Source organism: Filicampus tigris, chromosome 5, assembly GCF_054856515.1.
Source record: "Filicampus tigris isolate MCC_2025a chromosome 5, RoL_Ftig_1.0, whole genome shotgun sequence".
Taxonomy (NCBI): Eukaryota; Metazoa; Chordata; class Actinopteri; order Syngnathiformes; family Syngnathidae; genus Filicampus; species Filicampus tigris.
In genome coordinates this window covers 27,890,001-27,902,500 of record NC_141221.1, presented here as the reverse complement: position 1 = coordinate 27,902,500, position 12,500 = coordinate 27,890,001, and the positions used below count along the sequence as shown (strand labels likewise).

The following is a 12,500-nucleotide window of genomic DNA, read 5'->3' as shown; positions in this document are numbered from 1 at the left end:
TGTCCCAAAAAAGAAGGCAAAGCCCCTGAAACAAGCAGAAAAGGTACGTTTGTGTACACGGATAAATCGTGTGAAGGCTTTTGTGTCCTAAGAAGATTATTCTTCTCAGATGTTTCCACAAGATCAAAACTTGCCAAGAATATTTTGCATTGTGATCAATCAAACTCCACATGATTTCTCCATTCTTTATTTCCATAGATTTATTATACCCATCCCTATGTTGTTGCAACACTTTTATAATTGTTTAGTATTCTCTAGGGATGGGACGAGACAGAAATCCCACGAAACTAGACGTCTCACGAGATTGAGTCCACGAGAACGAGACGAGACGAGATTTTTGCTAAATTTCGAATATAAAAAAATACCTAATGTAATTTTTTCAGTTTTCAAAATGTTTTTTTATCGAACGGACTCCAAGAAAATTAATCATCTAGCTCTAAAGTGCAAATGCAAACAGGAGTCACTTTCGTTACATGCTGTCAAATATTGCTGCAATAACAGCTAAAGCTGAGATCTTTCTTCTTACTGAATACTCTGACAAAATCCAACTGTGCTCGTGGGGTAGTAACTCAATTGTATATTGTGTTTTATGTTAATTTATTGGCTTTATTTATATTTTATATATTTGTTCATATTTATTGATATATTTATTCATAGATGTATCACTGCCTCTTATTGTTTTTTTATTTATTGTATTGTTTTTAAAGTGCTTTGTTACAACTCTAGCTGTTATGAAATGCGCTATATAAATAAAATTGTATTGTATTGTAGAGTTGAACTTGTTTCTCCGTCTATCTTCAACAAGAGGAATGTCACTGCGTCTGTGTATCGCCACGTGCATGTTGTGAGCATTGTCGGTCACAACAGAGACTCCGTGATTTGGCCTCGGAAGTTCCCATTCGGTGACAGCTCCTTTTAGGACATCTGCTATATTCACCCAGACTCCAAAACACCGTCAAAAGAAAATAGATCTCGTGCTGTGCAGGGACAAGAAATCTTGTGGCGTTCTAATCCCGCGAGATCTCGTAGCACGAGATCCCATCCTTAGTATTCTCTATTTCCTAATTCTGATTAAGTAGATAAAAGGTAACTTGACATAACCAGGTTTAGCTGTTTCTTTCACAAATTTATTTAAAGACAGGTAGGCACATAAGGGCATTCAAAGACACTTTGAAGTCATCAAAAGGTATCGCCTTATCAGTCATTGTATCCAGTCATTCATTTTTGATGATGCTTATGAGGTTTTAGGTCAGTCAAGCTGAAGCTGATTCCAGGTGCCATCGTCAGACATAAACCAACATATAACTGCCCTTACACATGCATACACATATGGCAACAGCTCATGTACATAAGTACACACTCTAGCACTTTCATACTTTGAAGATCATTATATCCTCATACTCACACATAAAATGTTTATCACGCTCAATCATGCTCGGCGGACACGAAGCGGCGCCGGGTGCGGATGGAGGGGCTCGGGGGATACATATTTCAATAGTTATCCATGGTCTTTGTCAAACTATCAATTTTACTACATCTAAGAGCTTTGTCCACATATATCACAACCCCCCCTTCTGTTCTCCTTATTTGTTGCAAACGGTTCATATCTTTCTAGTCTAGGGGTGTTCAAGCTTTTTCGCCTGAGAACTGTATTCATAAAAATGCAAGGATGCAAGGGCTACTTTAAAATTTTTCAGCTTTAATTTATTAAACATGCAAAAATCAGCCAAGCCAGCAATTACTGTATATATTGTTTATATTTTCGAGTTATTTTTGAAAAACTGTTAATTAACAGTTTTCTGTTAAAGGCTTAGATAAGGCAAATTGTTTAGGATTTTCTAATATTTGTATCCCACTAGACTAGATCCACCTTTGCACTGCCGAATCCCATTCAGAACCAAAACAAGTTCAAGCTGTAGTAAGCTGAGCATTTTTAAAGCAGTTACTTGAAGATGATGAATGTGATATGTTCATAAATTGGATCGTGACAGAGCAGAATGCAGAACAATTTTTGCTTTTAAAATTGAATTATCTTTATTCACCAGGATTTTGAACCGAAATTGTTTTTATTGGTAGTCATAAATACTTTATTTGTTTCTTTGCATATCTAGAAAAGCTGTATAGTATCAGTATGTCAAACAATTCTTTAATAGTTTTGGTACCTATGCCCCCCCCCCCTTTTTTTTTTTTTTTTTTTAAACTAGCCTTGTGGGCAAATGTCATTTTTAGTATATGCCGCAGGTCACTGAAAAATATATAGCGGGCCGCAAATGGCCCCGGGCCGTAGTTTGAACACCTTTGTTCTAGTCCTTTGTCACTTATATTTTTCATTGTCAAGCCAAATCTCTGACAGAGCAATTATTTTGAATTGGTTTAATTTGGTGACGTATTCATTGATGTTTATGACATTTCCTTTGAGACTTCTGCTACTAAAGTGTAAAATGGAAAATGCATTTTCCATTTTGATATTTTTGTTGAATTGATCGTCCATCTAGTATTCACAAAAGGAACTGCAGCAATTTTTTTTGTAAAAGTGATTGTTGGGGTCCAAATTATTCTCAGAGTTAAATGTCCTGTGTTCAGTGCAATTGAAGGTTTTGAAATCTTTTTTTACTTCTTCATTAGTTTGCAATCTCAGTGGGGTCTACCAATTTTGCTGATCCGGTAGCGTGACAGTTCAGATTCACAGTTCTCAGCATGCTGGTTTGAGTGAACCATTAGTTTGTCATGCCTCAAGGAGGCAATGTCCCCTCTGTTGCTGCTTTCAACTTTGGGATCAGTTCATTTCTTTTTTGACGGACGGCATCAGCAAAGTGCTCATTTATGTAGATGCTAGAGTAGTAGATATTTTGCTCTTTGCAACATCCTTGTTTTGTCCTTGTATTTTTCAAATGTCACCATGACTGGCCTGGATCTGGCCCCGCCAAGTTCAGGTTTCCCAGTGCGGAGAGCTCTTTCTATCTCAATTTTCCCCTGTAACTAGAGTTTCTCCCTGAGAATAATTTGTATTTTTTTAAAATTTGCAATTATTTGGGTTTTGTACCCACTCAGTAAATGTGGGAATGTGAGCATGACTGGTTGTCTGTATTGACAGTATGTGCCTTGTTATTGATTGACCGACGGCCAGTATAGGGTGTAGTCTTGCCTTTAGCCCATTGTCGGCTGGGATAGGCTCCAGCTAGATGTGACCCTGAATAGAATAGGCATTATAGAAAATGGATGGATGGATGGGTGAATACTAAATCTTGTGCCATCGCCACCCAAATCAGCTCATCAACACACATTTCTGTTTTCAATCAGAAGTATGATTCTCACAACACTGTGCAGACGAACCATGTTGGAGTAGATGGGATTATATCTATGATTACAAAACCACGAGACGTCTCAAGTATGAAAAGTGAATCTTTCACCGAAGCACAATCTGGAGACGCAAACCAAGTTGAATACACAAAGCTGAATTTAGCCTGTCTTGATCTGAAAAGTCAGGAAGAGCTACTTTTACCACACTCAACAGGTAACTGACTGACAGTATTAATGTTCCAACAAAGGCTTTTGTACAGATGTAAACTGTCTCTGTATTTTGACCAGAACTTGCTGAGGTGACAGAATTGGACCTAGCTGAGGAGTTACCATTGTGCTGCTGTCGTATGGAGACGCCTCCCCTTGGAGGCAGATTGTCTGAACAGGATCAGACCTGTATGGCCATGGAGAGCGCAGATGGAATGGTAAAAACACAACATGAGCGAAACATTTTCAAGTCTTGGGGTGACAATTCCACCGTACCTAAAACAAATTTTCTAATTATTACTTTTTGGAATCCTTAAGCTCCTTTTTTATGAAGTAATTCAAATGAGTTTATATTCTGTGTTTTATTAAATTATAATAGACACTTTGCTGCCCAGACTGGGATCATGGGTGAAATTGAGGGGTGAATTTGCACGTTTTTTTTTTTTTCTCATAAAATGTGTTAATTGATAAGATTCATTCATTATTCTTTTTTATTCCTTTGTCATTAAATAATCTGCTGATTAATGGAAAAATAAAATGCACTATACCAGGGGTCGGCAACCCACGGCTCCGGAGCTGCATGCGGCTCTCTCATCCTTATATTGCGGCTCTATGTGGCTTGGGAAAATACATTATAAGTGTCCGATTGAAGTGTATTGTAACGTCTTCCAAAGACACAACGTCAGACGTATATTAGTATCTCTCTTTTTATTAGTCCACGGTGGCTAAAGTGGGCAGTAGTCGACGCCAACTGCAGTGCAACAGTTCCGTCATAAGTACACACGGATCTCTGGACCTTCGCCGTCTACTCATTCTTCTCACTCGCACACCACTCCAATCCAGCAAGTTGCGTGATGCATTCAGGAACCTCGGAAACAATTTAGCAAAACACAAATGTCACCACAACACAGACAACCCAATTCGTTGCAGTATATTTGTCTCTAAACGTGTATCATGTCTTCTTATTAAGTCAAAGTTTTGAGTTTTTTCTTCAGACCTTGTGCAATTTCGGTGATCAGCATTCACCTTCCTCAGAGACGTTTGATAGCACAGGAAACAGCCTTCGCGTGGCTGCCTTCTGACACGCCTGCTGCCAGTGACACCAAAACTGCACAGTATCTGAACAAAGTATTTTATTTGTATGTTCGTTTCTTTAATTGTAAATTGTTTAATTGTAAATTGTAAGATTAATGTGACCTCGAAATATTAAAATAAAATAAAGGAAATAAGAAAAGAAAAAATCTCGGACGTCCAAATATGGTCAAATTCCTTCTTTTTTTTTTTTTTTTTTAAATCACAAATTGATTCTAATGGTCCGTCCCTACTTCGTCTGTAATTTTTATGCAACTCTAGCCAATTTAAAGTGGTGAAAATAGCAAATACTCAAATAAAGCACGATTTCACGGCCGGAAGTGTGCACACGGAGGTCTGCTGATTGCAGCCTTTTTTTTTCTTTTTTCTTTTCAGCAATAACGAGTGAAAATAGTAAAGTTCACTGGATTAGAACATATGAGGTCGGAAACATAAGTAATTGTCAATTGTGACTCGTGCATATCTGAATGACCCCAACAGTCCCAACCATTTATTTAATAAATAAAAATGTAAACGTTTTCATACAAATAATGATGGCAAACTTATGAACAAACTAATTGAATTAGGGGCATGGTTGACAAGTCCAAAAACACATGTAGAGTGGTTGGGCAAACTCCTATGTACCCTCCAGGACTCTGCTGGGGTTGCACCATTGATCCACTGTTACAAGGCCAGGACAAAAACCACGGTGCTGCTCCTGAATCTGAGATATCTTTTCCGGACGGACCCTCCACTCGAGAACCCCAAATTAGACCTTACCAGGCAGGCTGAGGCATTTAGTCCCCCTGTATTTGGAATACACTCTCCGGTGCACCTTCTTAGGAGGGACCATTATTCTGGTCTGCCAATCCAGAGACACTGTCCCCAAGGTCCATGCAGTATCGAGACTTGTCAGCCAACACAGTCCCTCAACATCCACAGCCTTTAGAATCTCCAGGTGGATCTCATCCACCCCATGTGGCCCTGATACTGAGGAGCTTTATAACCTCCTTGAGGACCTCAACCCCAGAAATAGGAGAGCCCACCTACCAGTTCCCAGATTATTTTTCATGATACAAAGGTGTGTCAATGGAATTGAGGTCTTTGAAGTATTCTACCCGCAATGTCGCACTGCTTCACCCTCCTGAGACAACCGGATGGTGGACTAGAATTCCCTCAAAGCCGCCCGGAAGTCATTCTCGATAGCCTTACCAACCTCCTCCTTAGTTTCTGTGTCAGTTACAACCAAAGCTTCAAAACACTTGACCTGCTGCATCAACTTCTACCAGAGTCCCACTGGTCTGAAAGGATGATAGAACTCTGTCTTCAGCTTGACGCCATCCCTCACCACCAGTATCCACTGGCCAAGGTGTCCGGATGACAAATGAACATATGGACACCCTTATGTTGAACATGGTATTCGTTATTCTCAATCCTTGATGAGCACAGAAGTCCAATAAGAGAGCAGTACCCAGAGGAGTGGGCGTGGGAGTGAACGCAATCTTTATTTTTCAAGATCATTATTTATGCTAATACATAAGTGTATTTTAACTTTTAACAGTTTGGATCATGGACAACATCTTGTTTTCTCCCCTCAGCTGAATCGTTGTCAGAGACATGCGATGAAGCATGAAATGATGAGACCTTCCAATGCAGTCCATTTACTGGTTCTGTGTGAGAATCACAGGGCCAGCATGGTTAAACACCAATGCTGCCCTGGCTGCGGACTCTTCTGTAGTGTGGTGAGGGGAATCCTGCGTGTCACATTTATACTGTACTATAGTTGCCTCCCATCTTAGCTCATGACTATTGAATATACAGTATTTAATATGGATATTTTGATGTTAGTCCTACTGATTCCTATTTATTTGCTGTGCTGGTTTTCCCTTAGGGTACCTTCATGGAGTGCCAGCCCCACGGTAGCATTTCCCACCGCTTTCACAAGGACTGTGCCTCTGTTATAAAGGATCGCCGGTTTTGTCCCCACTGTGGAGAGAATGCCAGTGGGGCGAAAGAGGTCACAGTGCCCTCACCCTCCCTCCAAAGATCAAACAGAGGACCATCACTTCCACCTCCTCTGCCAAAACCTGCTGCACAGATACTCAGGGCTAAAAAGACTTGCGAGCCACAAAGGAGTAGAGAACTGCACTTCAGAAGGTAAAATGGAATTTGTTTTCTTCTTAATCATCAGATTGAAAAACTATAAATACAATAAAAATACAAAAGGTTTGAGGATCTAATTTCGTTTGGATTTGTTCAATTGCTACAGTGGTCCTGCAGGCAGAAGTCATAACGATTCACTAGAGAGTATACTGATGGAACTAGATGATGAAAAGTAAGGTTACTTTTGAAATAATTAATCATTTTTGGAAACATGCACTGCTTTGGAAAGTACCGTATTTTCCGGACTATAAGTCACAGGTTTTTTTTCATATTTTGGCGGGGGGTGCGACTCATACTCCGGAGCGACTTATATGTGAAATTCTTAACACATTACTGTCATGGCTTGTTAGTGCTGACTTGTATTTATGATGTTTTGTCTCCATCTGCAGGCGCTTTAGCACTAAAGCTAAATTAGCACTCATGTAGCTTTAGTGCTAAATTAGCACTAATTCGTGCTCCCTCTGCAGCACTAAAGCGCCTGCAGAGGAGGCAAAACATCATAAATACAAGTCAGCACTAACAAGCCATGACAATTACTTCTATATCATTTCACATGTTATTGTAACCCACATAAAGAAACATAAGATTCATCCTAAAAGCTATTAAAATGCATGAATAATTCAAAGGGTTGAAATCTAATGTTTTGTTAAATAAGTAATTAAAATTGTACTGTATGATCAAAAGACAATTTGACTGTTAAGGTCTTGCTAGTTGAGGAAGCCATCTTATCCAAACAGCTAACATTCACAAACAAACTCCAGAGACCCTAGGTGTGCAGCGAAAAAATACTATCAATCTATGCATTACATTTCATTCTTTACCCTTTCATTTTATAGACATGAACAAGATGATCCAATAATGTTCATCCTGTCTTCTTATTCGTTAAATGAGTTTCAAGTTTCTTTTGTTTCGACAATGACAATGATCTTCCTATTTTTTGTGAAAGGAAAACTCTCTTACCGTGCTGACAGATTCGGCTGTCACTTGCAGCCTTCCTCGGAGCCTGTCACTGCTTCCACGGGATGTGTCCAGAGCAAAATAATACAATACAATTTTATTTATATAGCGCATTTGCGGGGGTGGGGGTTTGGAGCGCAGCCTTGATCGGGTCGGGGAGCCTTATTTTGAAGATTCCCCCGACCCGGTCAGCTGTTTTTAGACACGTCATGTGGAAGCAGTGACAGGCTCCGAGGAAGGCTGTAAGTGACAGCTGAAACTATCAGCGCGGTAAGAGAGTCTTCACAAAAAATAGGAAGGTCATTGTCATTGTCGAAACAAAAGAAACTTGAAACTTATGAACAAGATGAGCCTATGCTAACGATTAGCGATAGCGATTAGCATTAACGATACTTATTAGTACGTTCAGTCAACAACCTACAATCATCCACAATTCATCTCGTATATAAATGTCATTACACACAATTGTCTAAGTTAGTTTCAGACGACGATTGAACAAGAATGAACCACAAACAGGCAGACATGATAGCAATTAGTATGTTCAGTCAACAACACAGTACAACCAGCCACAATTCAGCTTCCATATAAATGTTGCATGCTCATTACACACAATTGTCTAAGTTACTTACAGGCGATGGTTGAACAAGAATAAACCACAAACAGGCAGTTGTGTGTGTCATCATGCAGCCACACATGTAAGGAGGAGCACACTCAGCACAAAGGAGACGAAGACATAATTACGACCGAATACATAAATACTTTTGGAGACTTGGAAACATTCTACATGGTCGGGGATGAATAAAAGACTTATTTAATCGATCTACAACCGTTTTGGTGAGTTTAAAGTTATCTTATCGTGACTTTCTTGCATGCTACATGTAGCATCGTAGCTCGGTGGAAATGTGTACTGTCAGCGCACAATTTCCTCCCAAAATGCGACTTATACTCCAATGCGACTTAAATATATATATTTTTTCCACTTTATTATGCATTTTATGGCTGGTGTGACTTGTACTCCGGCGCGACTTATAGTCTGGAAAATATGGTAGTTTGCTCTTCAGCATAAAGAATTTATAGAGCTTTATGTTCTTGTAGCCTGAAACCAACAAAAAAAAGATACCCTACCGGACAGCTCTACGTTTCTGCAGAAGAAGGCGAGCTCCAGAGGGTCATTCATCTGTTAGGTAACATAAATATATTATTTTGCCTCGTTTCAGAAGTGTCACCATCTGTTTGACTTTACAGAGTGTTTTAGTGCCATTATGCATAGTGTCAGCTACCAACTTTGTCTACTGCAGTTGATGGAAAGGATCCCAACTTTCTGATGGAAACCCAAAACAAACGAACACCCCTACATGCTGCTGCTACTGAAGGGCATGAGGATATTTGCCATATGCTAATCCAGGTGAGAAGGAGTTTCTATACTTTCCTCAATTTGTTAAATCCATCAGTCCACAAATTGAGAAACATTATTTCGGCTTTGTTTTGGATTACTAATTTGGGTATTTTTAGAACTTCTTTTCCAGTATGTTGAGTATTTAGTTTTTTTACTACCGTATTTTCCGCACTATAAGGCGCACCTAAAAACCTTCAATTTTCTCAAAACCAGACAGTGCGCCTTATAATCTGGTGCACCTTACATAGGGCTAAATATTGAGCCGCAACAAGTCTACAATTACGGTAAGCAGCCGCCAACTCCATTTTCCCCTGGGAAGTAGTGCGAGGTGCTTGCTGGGATATATGACTGCGCGAAGCGTGTCGTTTCATTTTCATTTGCGTGTTTGTGTAAAGACCCCAAAACGGCTCCTATTAAGAGACACGCTTACAGCGCAGAGTTTAAACTCAAGGCTATCACTCAGACAGCAGAAGTACCGGTGAGCCGGCTTTCATTTCGTAGAGTGGTTTATTTGAGCATTTGTTGTTTCCTTTTCTTAACGCAGGGTTCCCCCAGATGCTTGAAAACCTGCTTGGATTGGAAAAACGCTTGGATTTTAATGTTGTTTTTTCAAGTTTGTAAACATGCTTGAATTTTGGGTGAAGTGCTTCTAAATTCTTGGAAGTGTTCATCATATTTCTCGGCAGTTTGACTGAATAGGCTAAATGTAAAATGGGGGAAAAATAAAATAAGTGTCCTTAAAAATGAAAGCTACACGCTTGATCACAGATATTCACACATCAAACTGAAAATCTTGCAAAACCTCTCGAGATGAAACGTGACTTCCGAGTAAACAAACATGGTGGACTATAACCAGCAGGGGTCTCAAATCGTACCTTGATGGTGGTGCTAGTTTGATTATTCTTAGTGGAAAAAAGCTAGCGATTCCTAGTTAACCGCGCATAAAAAATGCGTGCCCATGGCCCGCAGCACCTCTTGCCGCTGAAGCTGCGGCGCGAGTGCACGGCTCTTTGACTCGATCGGTCAGCCCCTCCGCTCACTCCGTGCAGATGTGCCAAAGTTACCCCCGAAAAAAATCTCTATCCACTGGCCGTTGGAGTGAAGGCGGCACGACGTCACTACGTTTGTTTTCATTTGACCCATTAAGGCCTAAAGCGCCTGGCTCAACAGATCTCCAAAACCTCGTCTTTGGAATTACCCTTGAAAACTGAAGCTGCGGAGCGAGTGCACGGCTCCTCGACTCGGTTGGTCAGCCCGCCCTTCATTTGACCGATTAAGGCCTAAAGCGCCTGGCTCATCAGATCCCCAAAACCTCGTCTTTGGAATTACCCTTGAAAACCCTGAAGTTTTCCCAGAAATTCAACACCTTCAAAATAATTAATATCTCAGCGCCTATAGCAAATAGAAACATCATTCCAAAAGATTTTGAGACCTTAGACATGTGGCTTGCACATAGGCCCTAGTTTATTAATCTTTACTGTTTCAACCAAAGATGTAAAAATAAACTGGCTGTGCAAGTTGAGCACTATTTTTAATGTAAAAAAAAATCGTAATTACCATCCTCTATTCTGTTACAAAGACGTCGATATTGTCATTGTCTACAAACATATATCTTAACTATATATCACGTTCTACTGGTTCAAAGTCCACAAGCGTGTCATCTATATCAGTGCCGTTACTCATTTCAGAGCTCCTGTGATCGACAGGCGACCGCCATTATTGGTTAAGAGAGCGATAATTAAATAATAGAAAAAAAATTATGTGTACACTCTCTCGGCTTTAAGGGTAGAAAGACGCAACAGCGCTCCCGGCTTCAGTGATAGAAACGCGGTTATGCACTCCCGTCCTTAATGGGTTAAAGACATGAATAGTACATACTTTCGTTTAGTCATTTAAAGGAGGTTTTGCATAAGAGTGGTACTATTCGTCAGTGTGGGTTTCACTACAATGTAAACCAGGGGTGCCCATTACGTTGATTGCGATCAACCGGTCGATCGCAAAGGCATCGTGGGTAGATCACCTGCCTATCATCCATCCTCACTACTGTATTGCTACGTTCACGCCAACTGCGTTGGGAACGTTTCTGGTGATGCGTTTCAATTCGAGTCAATGTAGTTTGCGCGGGCGGGCGCGGTTGGGTCTGATGCATTTGGAGCGGTGGGACACGGAGCGAAGGACCGGAAATCTGCCCATTTGCTCAGTCGGCGTGTATAAAACAAGTAAACTTTTTTGCCATTTCGCCTCGCGGCAGCCAATATTCATCGGACACAGCCCCACAGCGTCCTGTTCACTCGGCGGCTTTTTTTTTAACAATTCTTGAACTTTACCAAGACAGCAATATTGATAGCATTAGCATAGTGTGCAAAAAAGTTTACATGTTTTATATTGGCCAAATGGAGCAAATGGGCCGATTGTTTTTGCTGCAAATCTACTTGAGGCTGGCTATCAGCTGCTACTGTCTGGACTATGTGTCCCTGGCTGATTCCATTCAGTGCAAGTCATCAGAGTAAGGTAATTACAAAACATTCTTGTTGTAGTATTGTGCTATCGATAGGTTGATGCGTCATGTCAGGTACACCACCATATACGGTACATATGAAAATAATTCTCAATATACAGTATTTATAAATAATGTGTTTTGCATTTTTAGTGGGCGGTAGATCATTTTGACTCATGTCATAAGTAGCTCTCAGGCTGAAAAAGTGTGGGCACCCCTGATGTAAATCTATAGCAAGCGAATTGACTCCGTTGAAATGTGTGGAAAGCTATGCGCATTTGCATTCGTTGCACCAACAAAGTTTTGCAATGCAAGTGACCATAGTGAATTTCAGTCATCGAACGCGATATAAAAAGGGAGAGGATTGAGGAAGTGGGCTATGATGTTTCCAGCGGGATCAAATTTAAGTGGCACGGTACAGATGGGTGGTCTTGTCTCCTGTTAGAGACCACGTACTTGTATTCCAATTGACTGGTTAATTTGTAACAATCGATAGCTGCGCCGAGAGAACCAAAATAGTCAATTGCGTTCTGCATTGGACTCGAGGTGCGTTCAGGGACCACTCACACAGTAGACATCTGAGAAGTCATACTCATTCAATGTTTCAAACAGCATGAAACATGATATTGTGCTATCAAAATGGCCACAATATCGTCGTAGTCATGTCATGATATTAATAGCAGCAAATCTTTTTAAAAGCCCAAGTGGTTTTCCATTTATGCAGTTCCTGCACCCTCTGGTGGTTAGTCCATCCGTGCAGTTTAAGATATTAGCATTGAAGAGCATCTAAGTGCCTTTGCACTGCTGAGCCAATAGGAGCGCATGACTGGCCAAGCATATTTCTTTTTGAATGCTGTTATGGTAAATGGGCTATCAATTGTATAGTGCTTTTCTACCTTCGGTACTCAA

General features: G+C 40.4%; 1 protein-coding gene across 1 annotated transcript in view; it reads left to right on the top strand.

The window, feature by feature from the left end:
* Positions 1–12,500, top strand: part of LOC147148002 (histone-lysine N-methyltransferase EHMT1-like) — a 57,247-nt gene that overhangs the window by 12,358 nt on the left and 32,389 nt on the right. The window contains exons 3-10 of the mRNA XM_086031350.1: positions 1–43; positions 3,301–3,514; positions 3,589–3,725; positions 6,177–6,320; positions 6,470–6,735; positions 6,848–6,913; positions 8,794–8,882; positions 8,997–9,103. The exon at positions 1–43 is cut by the window's left edge and continues 40 nt beyond it. Of these exons, the coding sequence (XP_085887476.1) occupies positions 1–43; positions 3,301–3,514; positions 3,589–3,725; positions 6,177–6,320; positions 6,470–6,735; positions 6,848–6,913; positions 8,794–8,882; positions 8,997–9,103 (1,066 nt within the window). The remainder of the gene's footprint in view (positions 44–3,300; positions 3,515–3,588; positions 3,726–6,176; positions 6,321–6,469; positions 6,736–6,847; positions 6,914–8,793; positions 8,883–8,996; positions 9,104–12,500) is intronic.